The 26,025-nt window shown below is 41.9% G+C and overlaps 1 protein-coding gene across 2 annotated transcripts; it reads right to left on the bottom strand.

Annotated features, from left to right (window-relative positions):
• CLEC4A (C-type lectin domain family 4 member A) lies at positions 1–26,025 on the bottom strand. Of its 2 annotated transcripts, XM_070407904.1 has the most exons (7): positions 25,834–26,025; positions 25,392–25,527; positions 23,205–23,321; positions 21,675–21,776; positions 3,325–3,476; positions 1,921–2,036; positions 1–213 (listed from the first exon to the last, which is right to left on the bottom strand). In XM_070407904.1, exons 2-7 carry the CDS (start codon positions 25,471–25,473, stop codon positions 51–53), a joined length of 732 nt encoding a protein of 243 aa, XP_070264005.1. In that variant the 5' UTR covers positions 25,474–25,527; positions 25,834–26,025; the 3' UTR covers positions 1–50. The 2 variants fall into 2 exon arrangements, with proteins under 2 accessions (XP_070264005.1, XP_070264006.1); XM_070407905.1 differs by lacking the exons at positions 23,205–23,321; positions 25,834–26,025 and having other exon boundaries at positions 25,392–25,690.

The raw sequence follows: 26,025 nt of genomic DNA, 5'->3' as shown, positions 1-26,025 counted from the left end.
AAAGAAAATTATTTAACTCTTTATTGGTGGCAACTAATTCAACCGCATGTTCATGGAGAATTTCCCACTCCTAAGTGGATCTTCATCATCTTGCAAATTGACCTGACAGATACCTCACAAGAAACATCATTCCAGCCCCACGATCTCTGTGAAGGATTATTCAGCATAACACAGCGCTCCCACTGATTATTGGGTTCGCCTGGATGCCAGAATCTGAAAGGGGAAAAATGTGGATGTGACTTCAAATAGTGAGAAGGGTTAGGGACAGTGAGGTAGGAGGCTGGGGTTAAACTGTACAGAAGTCAAAGCAGAAGTCCCCAATCATTTCTCTTCTCCTATTAGGCAGGTTTTTTTCTCCATCTGTGTCTTTGGCATTTCCCTTGAAAACTGTGCCTACACACCCCCCCAGTATGGTGTCATCTTATTGCATTAAACACCTTCCCAGCAGATATCCCAGAGGCCCTTCTATTTGTCCATGCCCTGTTCTAGGAGATTGTCAGCCACAAGCTTCCTTAAATGATGACATTTTACTCTGGTCCCAAGTCTTAATGTAGTTTATTCCTTTTTTTTTTTTTTTAACTAACTGCTTTGAAGTCTAAAGAAATAGTTAAAATCTATGAATCTGCTCTTATGCCTGTTATCTTGGACATGTTATTTAATTTCCTTTATTTACACATCTAAAAAAATAAAGAATAGAGTAAGATCGCTATATATTTCATGCAGTTGATATAAGGATCAAAAATAGTAATGTACTGCCCTGGCCGGTTTGACTCAGTGCAGGGCCAGGCGTGTGCGTGAGGCAACCAATACATATCTCTCACATCGATGTTTCTCTCTCACTGTCTCTCCCCCATCTTTCCACTCTCTCTAAAAATAATGGAAAAATATCCTCAGGTGAGTATTAACAAAAATATAAAAATGAATTTTTAAAAATAGTAATGTACTAAAGTACTTAAGAGTTTTAAAGGACCTACACAAATATGGGATGTTGTAAAACTATCAGAATTTAGTTCATTTGCTTTATGAGAGATAATAAATACAACAGTCCTCGGGTTACAGCAGACTCGATGTACATCGTTTTGTGGTTAAGCCGCCATCTCCCATGTTTTTTATTATTTATTTACCACAAATAAAGGTCAGGAATTGTTATCTTTCTTTCTTTTAAATTTTTTTTTTTACTGTTTCACTTCATTACTGCTGTGTATGTGCTCCATGTGAGTGACTTAGGTGCTTATGTAGGTGGGTTCCAACTTACAGTGAAAATCTCCCACCTAACCCGAGGACCTACTGTATTAACAATTGGTTATGGTTTTAATTAACATGACTACTCGTTTATTTAGAGATACAAATGTGTGGTTGGTCAAACACACAGAATTTGGCCCAACTGGTGTGGCTCAGTGGTTGAGCATCGACCCATGAACCAGGGTCACAGTTCGATTCCCAGTCAGGGCACATGCCCGGGTTGTGGGCTCAATTGCCATTGTGGACATGCAGGAGGCAACCAATAGATGATTCTCTCTCATCATTGATGTTTCTGTCCCTCTCTCCCTCTCCTTTCCTTTCTCAGAAATCAATTGAAACATATTTAAGGGGGTGGGGGGGACTTAAAAATAAAACATACAAAGTTTGGTATCAAATAGACCTGGGTTTAAGGACCATTGTCACCAGTGCCAGATAACATATGCTGAGTTATCTAAACTCTCTAAATGCAGTTTCCTCTGCTCTACAATGAATAAATAATAATCTGTGCTCCATAGGGTTCTTGTGATGATTCAATGAGATAATAAATAAAATTATTTAACTTAGTGCCAAGCGTTACAAGAAGCCTGAGCTATTTTATCTTCAAACCCGATACTTTGTACACTCTAAAATGCCTGATGATCCAGGACTCAGCATTCCCTTATCAAATTCTATACTCACGTGGCACTTGCATTGTATGGTGTCTGATCAACCCATTGCCAGTCTCTATTCCCCTCTGGGTCTGACAGCCCCACATAATAAGCACTGCTTTTATACAGGTTCTGAATGATAAAATCCTGAGGAAAGAAAAAAAGGAATTATGGCCTTTGGATTACTCAGATTGAACTGAGTTCCTTATCGCCTTAGGGAGAGAGCAGGGAAGGAGAGGATCCAGGAAGAGTCAGGAGGCCCTGCCCAGGAGGCCAGGCCTTCTCTGGCTCTGCAGTACAGGGTCATGGACATCCTGTGAGCCTGCTGTTTGTCTGCATCTATTCAGGCTGCTACAACGAAGACCACAGACTGGGTAGCTTATAAACAACACACATACTTCTCACAGATCTGGAGGCTGGAATCCCCAATCAGGGTAGGAGCATGATTGGTCAAATCCCTCTTTCTGGGTCATAGCTGACTCCTTCTGGCTGTGTCCTCACATGATGGAAGGTGGAGTAGCTGTTTGGGGTCTTTTAATAAGAACACTAACCTGATTCATGAGGGCTCCACCCTAATGATCTAAGCACTGCCCCAAACCCCCAATTCCTAATACCATCACCTTTGAGAGTTAGAATTTCAACATGTAAATCTGGAGAGGACACACACATTCAGAACATAGCAATGTTCATTTTATATGGAAGTGATTTCTATCCATAATCATAATAAATTCTCATCTTAGACGCACTCCCACTCTCTTATTCACTAAGAGAGGCTATTCTTCGAACTTATGCATGAGTAAACTTTTTGCATATTGAATCTTTTTCTTTTCACAACCTCGGAGATTCTTTTACATATTTTATTCCACTATTTTACTTAATACCACCTCTCTATTAGTTAATAATTTATAGCCCAGCTGACATGGCTTAGTGGTTGAGCATCGACCTATGAACTAGGAGGTCAAGGTTCGATTCCCAGTTGGGGCACATGCCCAATTTGAGGGCTCAATCCCCAGTGTGGGACATACAGGAGGCAGCCGATCAGTGATTCTCTTCATTGATATTTCTATCTCTCTTTCCCTCCCACTTCCTTTCTCTGAAATCAATAAAAAATATATATATTAAAAATAAATAAGTAATTTATAAAACATTTTCATGTTAAAATAATAAACTGATATTTCAGGCTGAAATTCTTTTATCTCTCCACTCAACTCCCACATATTATATTTTAAATGTCTTCATTTATTTTGGGGGAGTTTAGTTTTATGGAAGCAAGAAGAAGGTGTGAAATGTAGAGGCTTAAGTAGCCTTTCCTATTTCATTGAAAGCCTTTTTCCACAGCACCAATATGCTAAAACAATAAAAACATCCTCCTTAGCCAAGATAGGTGTACAAAACCCAGGCAGGATTGCTTACCTCATTATCTATTAGAACATACCTGCTCTTCCTTGGTGTTGATCACCAGCAGGTGCGAATTCATTGCTGAGCAGTTGTTTTTACTCTCCGTCCAATTTTTGGTGTCAGTAGAAATAAAGTAGCAGTTCAAACTAAATGGCTTCCAATTCTTTGGACAGCAGCTCCAATCTCTCTCTGTATTGACAGAAGAACATGTAAGTGCAATATAAGAAAAGTAATTTACAAAATGTATATTACAATTGAGGATCAAGGGGAACCACACGAAAACCAAGTCAGACTTGGAAAGACAAATACCATATGATTTCACTTACATGTGGAATCTAAAAAACAAAATAATAAAAAAATAGACATATACAATAAAAAATAGAAACATACTCAGAGATACAAAGAACAGACTGGTAGTTACCAGAAGGGAAGGGGATTGGGGGGCATAGTGAAAAGGATGAAGGAATTAAGTATTATAAATGGGAAGTTATAAAATTATCCTGTGGATGTAAAGTATAGCATATGGAATATGATCAATTATATTGTAACTAGAGGCCTGGTGCACAAAAATTTGTGCACTCGGGGGGGAAGGGGGGGGTCTCTCAGCCTGGCCTGTGCCCTCTCGCAGTCTGGGGCCCCTCGGGAGATAATGACCTGCTGGCTTAGGCCTGCTCCTGGGTGGCAGAGGGCAGGTCCAATCCCTAGGTGCAGCCCCTGGTCGGGCTCAGAGCAGGGCTGATTGGGGAGTTGGGGCGCCGCCCCCTGTCATGCACAGAGCAGGGCGGATTGGGAGTTTGCAATGCCACCCTCAGTCATGCTCAGGGTAGGGCCGATTGGGGGGTTGGGGCACCGCCTCCTATCACACTCAAGGCAGGGTCGATGGGGAGGTTGCAGTGCCACCCCCTGTGATGCACAGAGCAGGGCCAATCAGGGGGTTGGGGCACTGCCCCCTGTCACTCACAGAGCAGGGCCAATCAGGGGGTTGGGGCGCTGCCCCCTGTCACTCACAGAGCAGGGCCCATCCGGGGGGTTGGGGCTCCATACCTTGTCACACACAGAGCAAGGCCCATCAGGGGGTTGGGGAGCTCCCACCTGTCACGCACAGAGTAGGGCCGATCAGGGTGTTGAGGAGCTCCCCCTTGTCACTCACAGAGTAGGGCTGATAGGGGAGTTGGGGCACCGCCCCCTGTCACACACAGAGCAGGGCGGATCAGGGGGTTTGGGCGCTGCCCCCTGTCATGCTGATCCTGGTGTCGGGAGGCATATTACCCTTTTAGTATATAGGATAGAGACCTGGTGCATGGGTAGGGGCCGGCTGGTTTGCCCTGAAGGGTGTCCTGGATCAGGGTGGGGGTCCCCACTGGGGTGCCTGGCCAGCCTGGGTGAGGGGCTGAGGGCTGTTTTCCTGAAGCGAGTGACTGAAGCTCCCAACCGCTTCTTGTTTTCTTCTTCTTTTTTTTTTTTTTTATTCTGGGCCAGCTTTAGCTCTGAGGCCTCGCTGCTGAAAACATGGATACAATGTTTTGGTCCGGCTGGCTTTCAGTCCGCCGGTTTCTGGGGTTTTGTTTACCTTCTTATTTGCAACATAGTACATAGTTGCTTAGAGTTGCAGTTGAGAGCCCGGCAAGTGAGGCGGGGAACGTTGGAGTCCGCAGCAAGCAAGCCTCATGCTCGCTTCAGTGCCTGGCTGCTGGCCGCCACCTTGGCTGACAGCTAATTTGCATATACTCACTGATTAGCCAATGAAAAGGGTAGCGGTCGTACGCTAATTACCATGTTTCTCTTTTATTAGTGTAGATAACTATGTATGGTGCCCAGTGGGTACTTGAAATATTGGGGGGATCACTTTATAAAGTATATGATTGACTAACCACTATACTGTACACCTGAAACTAATACAAAGTGATATTGAATGTAAACTGTAATTGAAAAATAAAATTCTTTTAAAATTAAATAAATAAAAATAAATAAATCTAGACTGATAGAAACAGAGAGTACAATAGTTGTTGCCAGAGGCTGGGGGTGGGAGATGGGGAGATGTTGGTCAAAGAGTATAAACTTTCAGCTCTAAGATGAATAAGTTCTGGGAATCTAATGTACAGTTTAGTCACTATAATTAATAAGACTGTATTACATAATTTAAAGTTGTTAATAGAGTATATTTTAAAATTTACTATCACACATAAAAGGTAACTATGTGAGGGGATGGAGATAATTAACCTTATTGTGGAGATCACTTTGAAATGTACCTGTATCAACTCATCACACTGTAGTCCTTAAACTTACATGTCAATAATATCTCAATAACTCTGGAAAAAAATTAAGGAACCACTTGGAAACTGGAACTCCCATCTTTGTCCAGAGGTAACAAGGAGCCCCACCCATTAGATATCAAGGTCAAGTCTATCTACATCAGGCAGTACAAAGCAAGGCCACCTTATTCCTTCCAGAGTGGTGTCAGGAAAAGCCAACTAAAACAGAAGGTTGAATTAAAATTTAGATGCTCAGAACAAAATACAAAAATGTCCAGATTCCAAGGGCAGATTTCAATGGAAAAATATAAGAACTGCAAAGTTCTCATAATTAATTTCAAAAAATAATAAATGCATGCCAATACCAAGAAAACAGAAATATTAGAATTATCTGACCAAGATTTTAAAGAAACAATGACAAAGATGCTATAACAAGAAAGTACAAACATGTTTGAACCAAGTGATAAAATAGAACCAAAGAAATAGAAAATCTCAGCAAAGAACTTAAAGATATAAAACAGAAACAAATGGACATTTATAATTGAAAAATATAATAAGCAAAATAAAAAGCTCAGTGGATGGGCTAAACAGCAGAATGTCGAGAGCCCAGAGAAATCAGTAATTTGAAAGACAGAATAGCAGAAATTACCCAGTTGAATACAGAGACAAAATAAACTGGGGGGAAAAAAACAACATAAATAAATAGACTTCCAGTTTTCAGTGGAGCATGTACGAGGCTCTGTTGGAGGAGGTCATCAGGAGGATATGACTGCCAGTTGACCTGTGAGCTGGATCCAGTCAATCAGAGCCTCCTTGCCCCTCCCCTGTCTTTGGAATGTGCATTCCACTTGCCCCTTACTTACTAGAAGCTGCCCCAAGGACATAGCCTTGAGGTAATAATGTGGTATTGAGACCCTTCTGGATGGTATACTGGGCCCAGTTAAAGGCTCTATATAAACTTAACATTTTGGTGTGTGTGTTGGCGGGGGGGCGAGGGGGGTGATTTATTCATATTGGTGCCACTCAAGATAAGCCCCATCAGTAAGTTCCCTTGCTCATTAAAAGTACCATCTATCGCCTAGCTGGTTTTCCTCAGTGGTTAGAGCGTTGGCCTGCAGACTGAAGGGTCCTGGGTTTGATTCCAGGGTTGTGCCAGAGGTCAATCCATATGTCTCTCTCACATTGATGTTTCTCTCTTTCTGTCTTTCCCTGTTCCTTCCACTCTCTCTCTCTCTAAAAAAAGAAAAAGTACCACCTATCATTTGGAGTGCTCTGCCTTTTTCTTAGAACTTTCCTTGCCCTCCATGTAGGGGGGTCAGTTTACAAACTAACAATTGGCAAGCCAGTCAGAAGACTGAAGAAATGGGCCTTAGGAAAGAGACTTCCATGGGGGGAATTCCAAGTCTGACATTGACCTCTATGTGGGGAGAGGTAGCCCCCATATCAGATGCTAATGGACAGCCACATGAGTATGAGGACACTCTGAAAATACCAGCTGGTTTGATGTGCTTGTCTGAGGGGAAAGAGGGGAAACAAATGCCAGCTGGTTTGATGTACTTGTTTGAGGGGAAACAAATACCAGCTGGTTTGATGGCAAAGAAGGGACACAAATGGCTGCCGCCATGGGCTGGCGTCTACTCTGGGCAGTTAGGCTGGCAACCAATGTCCAGCTAGAGTCTGAAGCTGGAGCTAGAAAGTTAGAAGAAAAGCTAAAGTTAGCCCAGCCAGCGTGGCTCGGTGGTGAGCATCCACCTATGGACCAGGAGGTCACGGTTTGATTCCCAGTCAGGGCACATGCCAAGGTTTCAGGCTCAATCCCCAGTGTGGGGGGTGCAGGAGGCAGTCAAACAATGCTTCTCTCTCATCATTTTTGTTTCTATCTCTCACTCCCTCTCCCTTCCTCTCTGAAAATCAATAATGTGTGTGTGTGTGTGTGTGTGTGTGTGTGTGTGTGTGTGTGTATGTTTTAAAGAAAAGCTAAAGTTAGAGAAATTCATACAGGTGTCCACTACTCTCTTATCTTCAGGGCTAACAGACAAGGTGGGGGAGCAGAATAATACATTGGAGAACTTAGCATGCTATTTTGCAAAGCCAGGAGCGTGCAAACTGTCACAGATTAGGGTCTGAACACTGATTAGGATGCTGAGAAGTAGAATCCCTGGGAAACTGAGGAGACGAAAAAGGAGGATGTCAGGGTGATTGACAGTGAAACAGAGTGACATGCTGTCCAAACCGTAAAATTTTAAGTAGCAATTAGATTTCTGATAATAGAGAAATACACCCCAAAATTCCTAAGAGAAATCTTGCATTCTTTTTTAAAAATATATTCTATTGATTTTTTTACAGAAAGAAAGGGAGAGGGGTAGAAAGAAACATCGATCAGCTGTCTCCTGCACACCCCCTACTGGGGATGTGCCTGCAACCAAGGTACATGCCCTTGACTTGAAGTGAACCTGGGACAGTCAGTCCACAGGCTGATGCTCTATCCACTGAGCCAAACTGGTTAGGGCCATCCTTTTTTTTTTTTTTTTTAATTCTTTATTGTTTAAACTGTAGCAGTTCTCAACCTGTGGGTCGCGAACCATTTACTGTCTTCACTAGCTGAGTATAGACAGAGACCCCCAAAAGCTAGTAACCTTTGAAAGTCCTAGAAAAGGTCAGGACTGTGCACCACCCAGTTAATTTAGACACCACCCAGTTAATCTAGATAATGGTAGCTGAAGCATCATCCCCACCTTAGTTCACTGAATTCCTTAGATTCTTGTGTAGATCCTTGTTGATTATTGTTGATCAAATATTTTGCCTATTTCTGGAAATTGTCTACCGATGAGCTAATCCATGTGTCATTCAAACCACCTTACCCTAGGGCTACCCCAGACAAACCACCTTACCCTAGGGCTACCCCAGATCAAATAAAAGCTTAGAGCGGCCTGAGCATCGGTGGAAGTCCTTCCGGACTTGCCCGCCTGGTCCCCCAATATTCCAAAATTATCTCGTGTCATTTTTCTCTCATTTGTGTGCGGCCCCTCTTTCAGATACCGAACCCTACTCCACCCAGAACGTGGAGGGAAACATACTCGACAGACCCCTTTGGCGGTCGAACGACCCTTTCACAGGGGTCGCCTAATACCATCCTGCATATCAGATATTTCCATTACGATTCATAAGAGTAGCAACATTACAGTTATGAAGTAGCAACGAAAATAATTTTATGGTTGGGTCACAACATGAGGAACTGTATTTAAAGGGCCAGAAGGTTGAGAACCACTGGTTTAAAGTATTACATACAGTACTACATATGTCCCCTTTTCCCCCCATTAACCTCTCCCCAGTCACCCCTTCTCCCCAGCACATGCCCTCATCCCCCTAGTGTCTGTGTCCAATTGTCCCTGGAAGTTGTAAATCTTATCACATCTTTTAAATGTAAACACCCCAGGAGGTAACTAAAATACTGCTCACAGAGACTAAAGGAAAAGAGGGGTGGGGAAGCATTTTAAAACACAGACCGCTATAGAGGAGTTCCCTTGCCCAAAATATATAGTCTACAACTTTCAAAAGATTATTCATCGATGCTCCCTCATGCTCCCTCACGTTTCCTCATGTTAGAAAGAGAAAAAAAAGATTATTCATCAAGAGCTTTGCAGATGTCGCATCTCTTATCAATTGAAGGTCTATGGCAACCCTGCATTCAGGAAATCTATCAGCACCATTTTTCCAACAACTTTTGTCACTTTGTATCTCTGTGCCACCTTTTGGTAATTCTCACAATATTTCAAAAGTTTTCATTATTATTACATTTGTTATGGTGATGTGTGATCAGTGACCTTTGATGTTACCCCTGTCATTGTTTGGGGGCACCGTGAACTGTGCCCATAGAAGAAGGCGAACAATTGATAAATGATGTGTGTGCTCTGCTCCACATCTCCCCGTTTCCTCCCCTCTTCTCAGGCCTCCCTACACCCTGAGATACAATACAATATAGTAATAAGGCTAACTAATAATCTTACCTTGGCCTCTAAGTGTTCAAGGGAAAGAGTCACACGTCTCTCACTTTAAATCAAAAGCTAGAAACAATTAGGCTTAGTAAGGAAAGCATGTCAAAAAGCCAAGACAGGCCGAAAGTGAGGCCTCTTACCCCAAACAGTTAGTCAAGTTGTGATGCAAAGGAAAAGTTCTTGTTGAAAATTAAAAGTGCTATTTCAGTGAATACATGAGTGATAAGAAACTAAACAGCCTATTGCTGATGTGGAGAAAGTTTTAGTGGTCTAGATAGGAAATCAAACAAACCACAACATGCCCTTAAGCCAGCGATTTTCAACCTTTTTCATCTCGTGGCACACATAAACTAATTACTAAAATTCTGTGGCACACCAAAAAAAATATTTTTTTCCAATATGACAAAAAATAGTATGACTTTGATTCCTTCACAGCAGGTGGCTATTGTTGTGTTGGGTATTGCCATTTTTTTTTAACAATCTAAGGAAAAAGAGGTCAGGTATTGCATGTTTTAAAAATTCATGCTGCACACTGGTTGAAAATTGCTGCTGTAGGCCAAAGCCTAATCCAGAGCAAGGTTCTAACTCTCTTAAATTCTATGAAGGCTATGAGAAATGAGGAAGCTTTAGAAAAATAGTGTAAGCCGAGCCAGTGTGGCTCAGTGGATTGAGCATTGTTTCATGCACTGGGAGGACACTGGTTTGATTCTCGGTTAGGGCACATGCCTAGGTTGCAGGCCTGATCCCCAGTGGGTTGTGTGCAGGAGGCAGGTGATCAATGTTTCTCTCTCATCAAAATTTCTCTTTCTCTCTCTCTCTGTCTCCCTTGCTCCCTCCCTCCCTCCCTCTCTCTTCCTCTCTCTCGAAAATATCAACTTAAAAAAACATATTTTAAAAATTAAAGCTAGCAGAGGTTGGTATATAAAATTCGAGAAAAGAAGCCATCTCCATAACATAAAAGTGCAAGGTGAAGCACCAAGGGCTGATATAGATGCTTCAGCAAATGATCGGGGAGATATAGCTAAGATAGTTAATAAAAGTGGCTACACTAAACAACGAATTTTTCAATGTAGATGAAACAGCCTTGTAGCAGAAGAAGATGCCACCTAGGACTTGTATAGCTACAGAGAAGTCAATGTCTGGGTTCAAAGCATCAAAGAACAGACTGAATCTCTTGTTAGGGGCTAATGTAGTTTGCTCATTCACCATTCTGAAAATTCTAGAGCCCTTAAGAATTATGCTGCATACACTCTGCCTGTGCCCTATAAATGAAACAACAAAGCCTGGATAACACAGTACATTTGCTTACGATGTGGTTTACTGATTATTCTAAGCCCACTGTTGGGACCTACTGCTCAGAAAAAAAGATTTCCTTGGAAACATTACTGTTCAAAAAGAAGAATCTCTTACGCTTTGAGACAGCATGGAGGGACCTGGAGAACATTATGCTAAGTGAGATAAGCCAGTCAGAGAAAGATAAATATCACATAATCTCACTCATATGTGGCATCTAAGGAACAAAATAAACTGATGAACAAAGTAGATCAAGAGACATAGAAGCATGGAACAGATTGTCAGAGGGAAAGCAGGGGTGGGTGGGAAGAGATTAACCCAAAAGTTTGCATATATATATATTTATATGCAAATATGCATAACCCATGGACCCAGACAATAATGTGGTAAAGGCCTGGGGTGGGCAGCAGAGGTAGGCTAGAAGAGGTCAATGTGGGGAAAAAGAAATATGTGTAATACTTTCAACAATAAAAATTAAAAATATAATAATCCCATATAATAAAGAGATAATATGCAAATTGACCATCATACCCTTGTACAAGATGGCAACACCCATGTCATCACAAGATGGCCACCCCCATGTTGTCACAAAATGACCACCACAAGATGGCCAGCAGGGGAGGGCAGTTGTGGGCAATCAGACCAGCAGGAGAGGGCAGTTAGGGGAGACCAGGCCAGCAGAGGAGGACAGTTTAGGGGACCAGGACTGCAGGGGAGGGAAGTTGTGGATGATCCGGCTGCCAGGGGAGGGCAGTTGGGGGCAATCGGGTTGGCAGGGGAGCAGTTAGGTGTCAATCAGGCTGGCAGTGAGTGGTTAGGGGGTGATCAGGCTGACAGGCAGAAGCAGTTAGGGGCAATCAGGCAGGCAGGCAAGCAGTTGGGAGCCAGCAGTCCAGGATTGTGAGAGGTATATCTGACTGCCAGTTTAAGCCCAATCCTCCTGGGATTGGGCTTAAACTGTCAGTCGGACATCCCCCGAGGGGTCCCAGATTGGAGAGGGTGCAGGCTGGGCTGAGGGACAATCCCCCAGTGCACAAATTTTGTGCACCAGGACTCTAGTCTACACTAATAAAAGAGAAGCATGCAAATTGGTATCACTCTGCTATGCCTACCAGCCAATCAGGAGGAGTATGCAAATTAACCCAACAAAGATGGCAGTTAATTTGGATATGCAGGCGTGGAGCGAAGACTGAAGACTGAAGACTGAGGACGACTGAAGAGGCTTGCCTTCTCCGCTGCGGCCAGAGCAAATGCCTGGGTCCTGGATGCCAGAGGAAAACCAGTGCCGGCAGCCAGGGGAAGAAAGGCCTATTGCACGAATCTCTTCATGCAACGGGCCTCTAGCAATCTACACTAATAAAAGAGAAACATGGTAATTAGCGTACGACCGCTACCCTTCCCATTGGCTAATCAGCATACCCTTATGCAAATTAACTGTCAACCAAGATGGCGGCCGGCAGCCATGCACTGAAGCGAGCAGGGAGGCTTGCTTGCTCCAGTGATTGCGGACTCCAACGTTCCCTGCCTAACTTGCCGGCAACTCTAGGCAACTATGTACTATGTTGCAAATAAGAAGGTAAACAAAACCCCAGAAACCAGCTGGACTGAAAGCCAGCCGGACTGCAACATTGTATCGCTGTTTTCAGCAGCGAGGCCTCAGAGCTAAAGCTGGCCCAGAATAAAAAAAAAAAAATAAAGAAAACAAGGAGCGGTTGGGAGCTTCAGTCACTTGCCAGCCGGAAAACAGCCCTCAGCCCCTCACCCAGACTGGCCAGGCAGTCCAGTGGGAACACCCACCCTGATCCAGGACACCCTTCAGGGCAAACCAGCCAGCCCCTACCCATGCACCCGGCCTCTATTCTATATAGTAAAAGGGTAATATGCCTCCCGGCACCGGGATCAGCGTGACAGGGGGGAGCTCCCCAACCCCCTGATCGCCCTGCGGCTCTGTGTGTGACAGGGGGCGGGGCCACAACCTCCTTATCTGCCCTGCTCTGTTCATGACAGGGGAAGGCGCCCCAACCCCCTGATCGGCCCTGCTCTGTGTGTGACAGGGTGCGGCCCCCTTAGCCCCCCCGCACGGGCCCTGCTCTGTGTGTGACAGGGTAGAGCCATAACCTCCCCATTGGCCCTGCTCTGTGTGTGACAGGGGGCAGCGCCCCAACCCCCTGATCAGCCCTGCTCTGTGAGTCACAGGGGGTGGCGCCGCAACCTCCCCATCGACCCTGCCTTGAGTGTGACAGGGGGCGGTGCCCCAACCCCCCAATCGGCCCTACCCTGAGCATGACTGAGGGTGGCATCGCAACCTCCCGATCCGCCCTGCTCTGTGCATGACAGGGGGCGGCGCCCCAACTCCTCAATCGGCCCTGCTCTGAGCCCAACCAGGGGCTGCATCTAGGGATTGGGCCTGCCCTCTGCCACCCGGGAGCAGGCCTAAGCCAGCAGATCATTATCTCCCGAGGGGCCCCAGACTGCGAGAGGGCACAGGCTGGGCTGATGGACACCCCACCCCCCACCCCAGTGCACAAATTTTTGTGCACAGGGCCTCTAATAATAATAATAAGCAATGGATTTGAGCAAAGTAATTGAAAACCTTCTGGAAAGGATTCACCATTCTATATGCCATATGCTATAAGAACATTCATGATTCATGAGAAGAGATCGAATTATCAACACTGCCAGGAGTTTTGAAAAAGTTGATTCCAACCCACATTGATGACTTTGAGGGGTTCAAGACTTCAGTGAAGGAGGTAGCTGCGGATGTGGTGAAAATAGCAAGAGAATCAAAATTAGAAGTGGAACTCAATTTTGATGATGTGACTCAATTGTTGCAATCTTGTGACAAACCTTTAATGGATGAGGAGTTGCTTCTCATAGATGAGCAGAAAAAGTGGTTTCTTAAGATGGAATCTACTCCCATAAAGATGTTGTGAAGATTGTTGAAATGAAAACGAAGGATTTAGAATATTATTGAATTTAGTTGATAAAGCTATGGCAGGGTTTGAGAGAATTGCCTCCAATATAGAAAGAAGTTCTATTGTGAGTAAAATGTTATCAAACACATGCTACATAGAAATTATTTGTGGCTGAAACCAGTTTGGCTGAGTGGATAGAGCGTCAGCCTGTGGACTGAAAGTTCCCAGGTTCAATTCTGGTCAAGGGCATGTACCTGGATTGCTGGCACATCCCCAGTAGGAGATGTGCAGGAGGCAGCTGGTCGATATTTCTCTCTCATCGATGTTTCTAACTCTCTATCTCTCTCCCTTCCTCTCTGTAAAAAAATCAATAAAATATATTTTCTTATAAAGAAATTATTTGTGAAAGAAAGAGTTGATAGATGTGGTAAACTTCATTCTTGTGTTTTTTTTAATCCTCACCCAATGATATTCTTCCATTGATTTTTAGAGAGAGTGGAAGAGAGAGGGAAAGACAGAGAGAAATATCGATGCCAAAAAAACACATCGATTGGTTGCCTTCTGCACCCTGAGCAGTGCCCGGGCCAGGCAGGAGCCTGCAGCTGAGGTGCCTGCCCCTGAAGGGAATCAAACCTGGGACCCTTCGGTCTGCAGGCCAATGCTCTATGCACTGAGCCAAACTGGCTAGGGCCATTCTTGTCTTATTTTAAGAAATTGTCACAGCCACCCCAACCTTCAGTCACCATGACCTTGATCAGTCAGCAGCTGTAAGACCGGCAAAAAGAGTATGACTCACCATATCTGGTGTGGCTCAGTGGATAGAGCGTTGGCTTGCGGATTGAAGGGTCCCGTGTTCAATTCCGGTCAAGGGCATGTACCTTGGTTGTGGGCACATCCCCAGTAGGGGGTGTTCAGGAGGCAGCTGATCAATGTTTCTCTTTCATCAGTGTTTCTAACTCTCTATCCCTCTCCCTTCCTCCCTGTAAAAAATCAATGAAATATATATACTTTTTTAAAAAGAGTATAACTCACTGAAGACTCAGATAACAGCAAAAAATGTTTTAGCAATAAACTCTTTTTAATGAAGGTTTATACCTTTTTTATATATATAACTAGAGGCCCGGTGCACAAAAATTTGTGCACTTGTGGGGAGGAGTCCCTCAGCCGGGCCTGTGCCCTCTCGCAGTCTGGGACCCCTCGGGGGATGACCACCTGCTGGCTTAGGCCCGCTCCCTGGGGGATTGGGCCTAAGATGGCAATCAGACATCCCTCTGGCAGCCCAGCAGTCCTCAGGGGATGTCCACTTGCCAGCGGGGGCAGACCTAAGCTGCAGTCGGACAACCTTAGCGCTGCTGAGGAGGCAGGAGAGGCTCCCACTACCACCACTGTACTGGCAACCATCTGCCTGGCTTGTGGCTGAGCAGAGCTCCCTAATGTGGGAGTGCACTGACCACCAGAGGGCAGCTCCTGCATTGAGTATCTGCCTCCTGGTGGTCAGTGTGTATCATAGTGACCAGTCATTCCCAGTCTTTCTGCTGTTAGGGTCAGTTTGCATATTACCCTTTTACTATATGGGATAGAGTCCTGGTGCATGGGTGGGGGCCGGCTGGTTTGCCCTAAAGGGTTTCCCGGATCAGGGTGGGGGTCCCGCTTGGGTGCCTGGCCAGCCTGGGTGAGGGGCTGATGGCTGTTTGCAGCTGGTCACACCTCCTTCAGGGTGAGGGTCTCCACTGGGGTGCCTGGCCAGTCTGGGTGAGGGGCTGAGGGCCATTTTCAGGCTGGCAGGTGACTGAAGCTCCCAGCCTCTCCTTTTTTTTCTTTCTTTTTTTTTATTCTGGGATTTATTTACCTTCTCTAATTAAAACATTGTTGCCGTCACTGGCACTCCCAGCTCTGAGGCCGCGGCCAGCTGAAAGCAGGTATCTGGGGTTTGTTTAGCTTCTATAATTGAAACTCTGTTGCTTTTGGAGCTCAGAGCCAGGCCGCGGCAGGTGGGGAACCTTGGCTTCCTCCATCACTGGAGCAAGCAAACCTCCTGCTCGCTTCAGCTGTGTGGATGCCGGCCGCTATCTTTCTTGGCAGTTAATTTGTATGTCTCCCTGATTGGCCAATGGGAAGCATAGCAGAGGTACGGTTAATTACCCTTTTTGTCTTCTATTAGATAGGATTCTATTGAACACTTAATAGACTAATTTATAGTGTAAACATAACTTTGATGGGCATGGGGAAACCAAAAAATTGTGTGATTCACTTTGTTGCAATATTCACTATATTTCAGTGCCCTGGAACCAAACCCAAGGGCAGAAGAGACAAATCTCACATGCACAAAAATTTCAAATAAATTATACAGATGCTTGTTATGGACTTAATGGTGTTCCTTCAAAATTCATATGTTAAAGCTATAACTCTCAATATGATTATGGAGCTAGCTAGAGTCTTTAAGAGGAAACTAAGGTTAAATGAGGTCATAGGGACATTAACCCAATAGGACCTGGGTCTTATAAGTCTTATAAGAAGAGAAAGAAATCAGCAGAAATCATTCTCTCCCTCCCCCACCTCTCTCTCTCTCTCTCTCTCTCTCTCTCTCTCTCTCTCTCTCAACATGCCCACAGAAAAGAGGCTATGTGAAGACACAGCAAAAAGGTGCCTCTGTACAAATGAGGAAGAGAAGTCTCACCACAAACCAACTCTTCTAGTACCTTGGACCTCTAGCTTCCATAACTGTGAGAAAGAAATTTTCTGTTGTTTAAGCCACCAGTCTGTAATATTTTATTATGGAAGGCTAAGTAGACTACTACAAACTTAGCTACAAACGTGGTGGCTACTATAATAATATGAAAGTGGCTTTAACACTGGATGATGGGTAGAGGCTAGAAGAGTTTTGAGGTGCATGCTAGAAAAAGCCTAGATTGCCTTGAAAGGGCTGTTGGTAGAAATATGGATGTAAAAGATTATTCTGGTGAGGCCTTAGAAAGAAGAGAGCTGTAGAGAAAGCTTCTGTCATCTTGGAGAGCACATATATTACAATTAAATGGAATGTTGGTAGAAATATAAACATTAAAGATGCTTCTGGTGAAGTCTCAGATGAAATTAAAAAATGTTATTGGGCCAAAACCGGTTTGACTCAGTGGATAGAGCGTGGGCCTGCGGACTGAAAGGTCCCGGGTTCGATTCCGGTCAAGGGCATGTACCTGGGTTGCGGGCACATCCCCTGTGGGAGATGTGCAGGAGGCAGCTGGTCGATGTTTCTCTCCCATCGATGTTTCTAACTATCTATCTCTCTCCCTTCCTCTCTGTAAAAAATCAATAAAATATATTTTTTTAAAAAATGTTATTGGAAACTGGAGGAAAGACTATTCTTATTTATTTTTTAAATCCTCACCTGAGGATATATTTTTATTGATTTAGAAAGAGAGGAGGAGGAGGAGGAGGAGGAGGAGGAGGAGGAGGAGGAGGAGAGAGAGAGAAACATCGACCAGTTGCCTCTTGTACAGATGATCAAGCCATGAACTAGGTATGTGCCCTGACTGAGAATCGAACCCACAACCTTTTGGTGTATGGGAGGACGCTAAGCCACCTGTCCAGGGTAGAAAGGCTATTCTTGTTCAAGAATGGGAAAGAACCCAGCCATGTGGCTCAGTGGTTGAGCATCGACCTATGAATCAGGAGGTCACAGATTCTTGATCACGGCACCTGCTCACGTTGTGAGCTCAATCCCTAGTATGGGGTGTGCAGGAGGCAGCAGATCAATGATTCTCTCTCATCATTGATGTTTCTATATCTCTCTCCATTCTTCTCTAAAATCAATAAAAATATATTTTTAAAAAAGAATGGCAAAGACTTTGCTGAATTGTGTTCTAATATTTGGGGGAAGTAAAATTTGTGAGTGAAAAGCTTGGATATTTAGCAGAGCAGATTTCTAAACAAAGCATTAAAGCTACAACCTGGTTTATCCTTACTGCTTATAGTAAAATGCAAGATGAAAGAGATAAATTGAAAAAAGTGTTATACAAAAAAGAACCAGAACTTGAAGATCTGGAAAATTCTTACCCTGTCTATATCGTAAAAGATGAGAAAGCATGTTCTGAAGAGAACATCAAGGATGTAGCTAGACATTTACTTCATAAAGAAATTCCCTGATAGATCAACCAAAGGACTTGTATGCATGCATATAAGCATAATCAATGGACACAGACACCAGGGGTTGAGGGCTTGAGCGGGAGGAACGGGGTAATGGGGGGATAAGGACATATATGTAATACCTTGATAAAGAAAGAAAAAAATGTAAAAAAAAAATTCCCAATGGATTTAATCAGCCATTTCAGCTGAAGTAAGGAATTGAAATAAGATTATACCAGCAAAAATATTGCCAGTTGGTGAGGTTGTGGAGAAAAAGGAACCCTCGTGCTCTGCTGTTGGGAATACAGACTGGTGCAGGCACTGTGGAAACCAGTATGGAGTTTCTTCAAAAATTTAAAAATGGAACTCCCATTTGACCCAGTAATCCCACTTCTAGCAATATATCCCAAGAAATCAGAAACACCAACCAGAAAGGATATATGCACCCCTATGTTCATAGCAGCACAATTTACAATAGCTAAGATTTGGAAACAGCCTAAGTGCCCATCAGCAGATGAGTGGATTATAAACCTGTGGTACATCTACACAATGAAATTCTATACTGCTGTAAAAAAGAAAGAACTCTTACCACTTGCAACAGCATGGATGGGTCTGGAGAGCATTATGCTAAGCGAAATAAGCCAGTTGGAGATAGATAAATATCATATGATCTCACTCATTTGTGGAATATAATGAACTACATAAACTGATGAACAAAAATAGATCCAGAGACATAGAAGAATCAAACAGACCGACAAACCTCAGAGGGAAGGTGGGAGGGGGGTGTTAAAAGGTCAACCAAAGGGTTTATATGCATGTATATAAGCAAAACCCATGGACACAGACAGTACAGGGAAGAGGGCATGTGCTGGGAGGTGGGAACGGTGGAGGAAAGGTCAATGGAAGAAAAAAAGACAAATGTAATACTTTAAACAATAAAAGTGTTGTTGTTTTCATAAAAAGAAAGAATGCACTAAAACCAGAAAAAATATATATATTGCCAGCTGGGACTAATGGGAACTGAGAAAATGGGACAGAATGAATAAAGCTATTTGGACTTCTGTTGTTCTACAGCATGAGACAATAGAGCTACTGACTTTAATTAACATGTGTTATATTTCAAGAAAAGGGAAGAATGACCCAAGGATGACTTGGAGATCATCAGGATTGCTACTCCAAACCACAGGCCAAGGGAGCAAGGCAATTTCCTCCTTGGTTTTGGAAAGTGGGGCAATCTTCTCGGCTTCAGTGGGCCAGAATACAACTGCCCAGTGCCTCAGGGGCAAGGCATCCCCACAATCCACAGGACAGAGCCACCATGTAGGACCATGCAGGTGACACTGTCATTCAAGTTGGCCCAAGCATCAAGCCAAAGGAGATTGTTCTCCAACCTTAAGATACAATGATATTTGTCTTTCTCTGTCTGGCTTATTTCACTTAGCATAACAATCTCTAGGTCCACCCGTGCTGTCGAAAATGGTAAGATTTCATTATTTTTGAGGGCCAAATATACAATTGTATTCTATACATGAACCCCAACTTTTTTATCCACTTGTCTATTGATGGGCATATGGATTGCTTTTACACCTTGGCTATTGTAAACAATGCTGTAATGAACATAGTGGTGCATATATGATATCACTTATATGTGTGGACTCTAAACAAAACACTGGGTAGGGGGGGCAGTGAAATAGGTAAAGGGATTAAGAAATACAAATGGAAAAAAAACAGAAATACAAATGGGAAGTTATAACATAGTCCCGTGGATGTAAAGTACAGCAAAGGAAATATAGTCAACAATTTTGTAATAACTATGTATGGTGCCAGGTGGGTACTTGAAATACCAGGGGGAACACTTTGTAAAGTATATGATTATCTAACCACTATGCTATACACATAAAGCTAATACAAAATAATGTTTAATGTAAACTGTAATGAAAAATAAAATTTTAAAAAGATACAATGGCCCTTTTTCTTGCTCGGTTTTGAACTTGCTTGAAACACATTTATCCTCTCTTCTTTCTGATTTCTCCATTTTGGAAAGGGAATGTCTATGCTATGGCTGTCCCACTGAATTTTGGAAGCATATAACTCATGTGGTTTTATAGGTTCACAACTGGAGAGGAATCTTGTCTCGGGATGAATCATACTTTGAGTCTCACCTATACCTGATTTAGATAACACTCAAATGAGACTTTGGACTTTGAATTGATACTGGATGGGTTAAAACGTTGGGGCCTGTTGGGACAGAGTGAATATATTTCTTATGCAAGAAGGATATGAATTTGGAGTAGAATGTTATGGACTAAATTGTGTTCCCCAAAAATTCATATGTTGAAGCCCTAATCTCCAATGTAGTCGGGACTTTAAGAAGATAATTAAGATTAAATAAGGTCAAATGGTGAAACCCTAATCCATAGAACTAGTGTTTTTATAAGAAGAGGAGACACCAGATATATATATCTCAGTTTCTCTGTCTCTGTCTGTCTCTCTGTCTCTCTCCCTCTTCTCTCTCTCTCTCTCTCTCTCTCTCTCTCTCTCTCTCTCTCTCTCTCTCTCTCTGAAGTTCTATCTCTATATGCACAGAGAAGGTGGCCATCTGTAAACCAGAGAGAGAGGCCTCAACAGAAACTAACACTGCTAGTGACCTTAGAGTCCCAGGCTCTAGAACTGCAAAAAAATAAATGTCTGTTGTTTAAACCACCCAGTTTGTAATACAGGTTTTTCCCACTATCCAAAAGTAAAGTGTTCTTATGAAATCTTTTGTAAACTGAAATGGTATAAACTGAAGAAGCAATTATTATTAATTTATGTAGAAAAATTTTCCAGTATTTCCAGACCACCCCGTCCCCCGCAGAATAACCTCTCGTAGGTTCTTCTAATACCTTAGCATACATCTTGCTTTAAAACTAGGTGGTGGGTAGACACTAGAAGACTTTTGAGGTGCATGCTAGAAAAAGTGTACGTTGCCTTGAAGGGGTTGTTGGTAGAAATATGGGGCCAGGTAGGTACTTGAAATATCGGGAGGTGGGGGGGGACGACACTCTGTAAAGTACATGATTGTCTCACCACTATGTTGTACACCTGAAACTAATCGAGAATAATATTGAATGTAAACTGTACTTGAAAATTTAAAACAAAAACAAAAACATTTAAGACTATTTTCTTGTCTGGCCAGTGTAGCTCAGTGGTTGAGTGTAGACCCATGAACTAGAGGTCATGGTTCAATTCCCAGTCAGGGCACAACACCAGCCTGGTGTTGCAGGCTTGATCCCCAATAGGGGGCATGTAGGAGGCAGCCAATGTATAATTCTCTATCATCATTGATGTTTTTATCTCCCTCTCCCTTCCTCTCTGAAATTAATAAAAACATTTTTTAAAAGAGTATTTTCTTGCCGAAACCGGTTTGGCTCAGTGGATAGAGCGTCGGCCTGCGGACTGAAAGGTCCCAGGTTCGATTCCGGTCAAGGGCATGTACCTGGGTTGCGGGCACATCCCCAGTGGGGGATGTGCAAGAGGCAGCTGATCGATGTTTCTCTCTCATCGATGTTTCTAACTCTCTATCTCTCTCCCTTTCTCTCTGCAAAAAATCAATAAAATATATTTTTAAAAAAAGAGTATTTTCTTATACAACTATATTAAAGATATTCATATATGAATTTTATATCCTATATATTTATATACCTAAAACTTGAAATGATCATGAGACTCAACCTCTTGGTGCGATATACTTGTGAATCTTTTCAGAAATATTGATTGGGGATATTTACACAGTATAGTCAACAACTAAATTATAGACACATTAATTTTTACCTTCCATGGTCAAATTTTCTTTCATACATTCCAATGCTGTGTGAGTAACTTCTTTTATAGCCTTTTTTTCTTTAAGAAGCTGAGAATACTTTTGAAAAAAAACTGAAACAGACAATAAAATCATTCATTTTCCTGATAGTGTTATGAATTTGCTTATTATTATTACTTTCTTGAATGCTTTATAGAAACAACATCTACCAATGCCAAGTTACTTGAGTAGAAAGATCCTGACTGACTATGGGAAAGATTTCCTATCACCCATATTCAATCTATACTAATAAAAACTTAGGTGGTCCTCATGCCCTCGTGCAACACCCTCACGTCATCACAAGATGGCTGCTACAAGATGGCTGCCACCCTTGCAATGGTTATCAGTAATATCCCAGGGTTCCTTCTTAGTTTTCTTTCTCTTTGACCTCCTGCAATACTTGACCCTAGTTCTCTCCCCACTTTCAGCCAGGACCAATGAGCCCAGTCCAGACTGCCAAATCACAAAATCATGAGCTAAATAAGTAGCTGTTGTTTTCATCCACTAAGTTTTAGATTGGTTTATGAAGCAGCCAAAGATAATTGATACAATCATCTTCAGGGGGAAAATTCACCCACTTTAGGATTGTACACAACACTCTTCATGATCTGACCCTCACTTCTTTCTTCAACATACAACTTCATTTCTCACAGTTCACTTAGCACCATATGTTCCAATCATTTATTCTTAGGTTTCCTCACATTTTCCCATGTTCTCTCACATCTCTATGCCACCTCCTTCAGGAAGTCTATCTCAGCCTCCATTGCTGTTATCTGTACAACACTACCATACAATGTTGTAACCACTGGTTCATGTGACCAGTTACTATCACTTTCTGAACTTCAATGACTATGGCTTGGACTTTGGCACACTGTCTGACATAAAGCGGATGACCACCATTGCTTATTGAATGACCAGATGAATGAATAAAATATCTACCCAGATATATACTGTTTTTTATTCCTCTTATCAATTTGATAAATTCTTAAAGCCTAAGATATGCAGAAATCTATCTGTTTGCCAAGTTGCCTTTTAGATCTCATGTCTTGGGTAGGACAGAAATAATTAAGGTAAAAATTCAATGGGAAACTCTTCCTGAATATTTCTTCCCATATCCTTGTTCACCCGCTCATCTCAAAATATGTATGTGTGCACTCAAAAAGTCCTAGCCTTAGAAACACTAAGGAAATATAAATTTGTCCTCATACAACTGTCTAGTGTGAAGATGGTACCCTATTTCACTCTATAACACAAACACACAGGCACACATATACTCTTAAATTTCTATAGTCTATAGAGTGAATTCCATTATTTTTATAGAAAAGTGACTCAATTCAAATTTAAAAGCAGCATTTGTAATAGATTCCCACTAACTATACCATCCCTCAGAGAACACATTTTACCAGATTTCTGAATAAACCCCTTGTTAACTATAAAAATCTAATGGATACCCTCTGTTTGTGTAAGGCAGACATTCATTATAGTTTCATTGGGATACTTACTGATAAAAGCGATAAAAAATGAGATTGCCAATAATAGCAGAAGTATCAGCAATGAGGGTAAGAGTGCCTTGGGAAAACCAGGGTTACTTTTGTGAAGGCTGGTCTTCTCTTTGGGAGCTAAAGAAGAAATTAAATTAGTTTTATCAATAGTAAATTTTTCCCGGCCGGGTGTGGCTCAGCAGTTGAGCATTGACCCAGGAACCAGGAGGTCGCCGGTTTGATTCTTTGTCAGGGCATATGCCCAGGTTGCGGGCTCGATCCCCAGTGGGGGGCATGCAGGAGGCAGCCAACCAATGATTCTCTCTCATCATTGATGTTTCTATCTCTCTTTCCCTCTCCTTTCCTCTGTGACATCAATAAAAAAAATATATATATATATAAATAGTAAATTTTGATCATTATTTACTCTTTCTCCTTCTCTTCTTCTTCTCCCCTTTCTTGGGTGGCATACTATTACTAACAATATGACATTGGAAATAATATAAAAATGGAAAGGAAATATGTTCATTGCATAAACTTTGGAAAATACAATAAAAGCACAAATCCCTACTATTGAGGACAACTAATGTTAATGTTTTGGTATATATTCTTTCAGCAATTTTTAGAGTGTTTATATATACATGCACATTTTCTCAGATGATTGACACACCATATATACTAGTTTCTGACCTATTATTTTCTTATATGCTATTTAATAAACACTTTTATTCCATATTTTCTTCTACTCCACTCTCTATTGTGGTTGCATAGTATTTCATTATATATTTAAGTGATCTTCCAGACTATTTACATTTTTATTGAATTTTTTGAGGTTATAGTGGTTAATAAAATTATATAGGTTTCAAGCATACAATTCTATAATATATCATCTCTTTGTGTTCATCACCCAAAGTCTAGTCTCTTTTCATCACCTTTATCACCTCTTTACCCTTATTCCTGTGTCCACCCCACCATACTGTTTTTATATCTATGAGGTTTATTTGTTTTGTTTTGTTTTGTTTTTGCTTAATCTCATCACTTACTTCACCCAGGCTCTTAAGCCCCGTCCCCTCTGACAACTGTCAGTCTGTTCTCTGTCTATGAGTTTGTTTCATTTTGTTTCCAATTTTAACTACTTTAAATAATGCCATAGCAGATACATCTTTATAATCATCCCTTTTCACATTCATAGGATAAGGTCAGTCCTTTTTAGTCACTATTTCATGGCTAAAAATTATTTTCCCCAAGTAATTATATATTGCCAAGTATATTGTGATCTCATTTTTAGAAAAAAATACATATATACATTTATGTATGTATATATAAATATACATATATATGTCTGGGAGGATATACACTAAAAATGTAAGTTATAGTTATTACTAGGTGGTAAGAACAAAATTTAAATTTTTATGTGCCTCTAATTTTTTTCTACAATGAACATTTTAACATATAATAAAGAAGTTTCATACATTTTAAGAGTTAAAACAGTTTTCTGAGTATTCTCCATCTCTCCACAGAAGAGTTTTAGAATACATAAGCAATCATGACTGCCCTCTCACAGCTGCTTAGACTCTACACGCGTTTTTCTTCTCTTTTGCTCTATACCTGAGATATCACAGATGCTACTCAAGTTACATTTTATCTACTCCAAAACTAAGTTGAATCCATCTCAGAGATTCAGAATGCAATGGATTTTCTCATTACAGAGCAATTTCCCTTGAGATATAAGGGACTTTCTTTATACAACTTTCTAGTCTTTTATCTGCAATGATCTTTTGTTCCCCTTTAGTCCAGTATTAACAAGGTTTTGTTAATGCACCTACAGCACTCTTCCCCCACACTTCTCTCCTTTAACTGGTCAAGAAACAAAGTTCATCACTCTATGGGGCTATGGATAATTTAGTGGGCTTTGTCATTTCTGACTGCAGTCTTACTGAGCCTTACAGGAGGACAGCTTTCCCCCATAATTACCATTCTCCTGAACTCAGGACTATAGCGGACTTCTCACATCTCAGTTTTGTTATAGTACAAATGTGCAGTCCTTAATACTTATCTTCAGGCAACATAATCTTCTGAGAATTCTATATTTCCAAACTGTGATCAATCAGAAAACCAGCATCTATCATCACCTATGCTTTGTTTATAGTATTCTCTCTTCATTCTTCATCTCATCATTAATTCTGACCACCAGAAGATGTTTCTTACCTGCAGGAGGCTCTGATTTGGTGCCTAAAGACGTAGATTCATTTTTGAAGCTCACTTCAGCATAAGTGATCTCTGAAGTCATATTGAGATTGTCTGCTCTCTTCAAAAAATCCTTGGTACCTCTTCCTTAAAACATCTTAAAATGAAAATTAAACATGATGGTAACTTGTCGTACTTCCTATCATGCAACTACCAGTAGATGAGAACAGCGGCTACAGATATGCAAATTTCCCTGAGAGGACTCTCACGAGAACTTAAAACCTCAAGGCAGAGGCTCATTCTCCAGGACCAGCATAGTGGAAATTATAGTCTTTAAACACACGCTAGCAAAAGTAATAAAAGTAGGATCTCAAAAAGTAGAAGAAAGAAATAGGAAGGACAAGAAAAGAGGAACTAAACAATTAGAGAAATCTTTCATGAGAACTATGTACTTTGAACTCACCAGCAAGAATTAAAATTCAAGTATTTGTGCGCATCCACATGCAAACATAATTATTTGTAGACCAACGAATCTTGGCATATACTCACTTAGCCTGCATTTTCCTCACCTTTTGTGGCTTATTAGGCAACTTTTAGAGGCCACATTCTAAGAGGATCATTGACAAAAATTTACATCAACTTCCCGCTTTCAACA

This window comes from Myotis yumanensis, unplaced genomic scaffold (assembly GCF_028538775.1).
Source record: "Myotis yumanensis isolate MYYU_CA2020_CCGP unplaced genomic scaffold, mMyoYum1.0.hap1 SCAF_3, whole genome shotgun sequence".
NCBI classification, from domain to species: domain Eukaryota; kingdom Metazoa; phylum Chordata; class Mammalia; order Chiroptera; family Vespertilionidae; genus Myotis; species Myotis yumanensis.
This window is presented reverse-complemented; position numbering and strand designations above follow the sequence as displayed.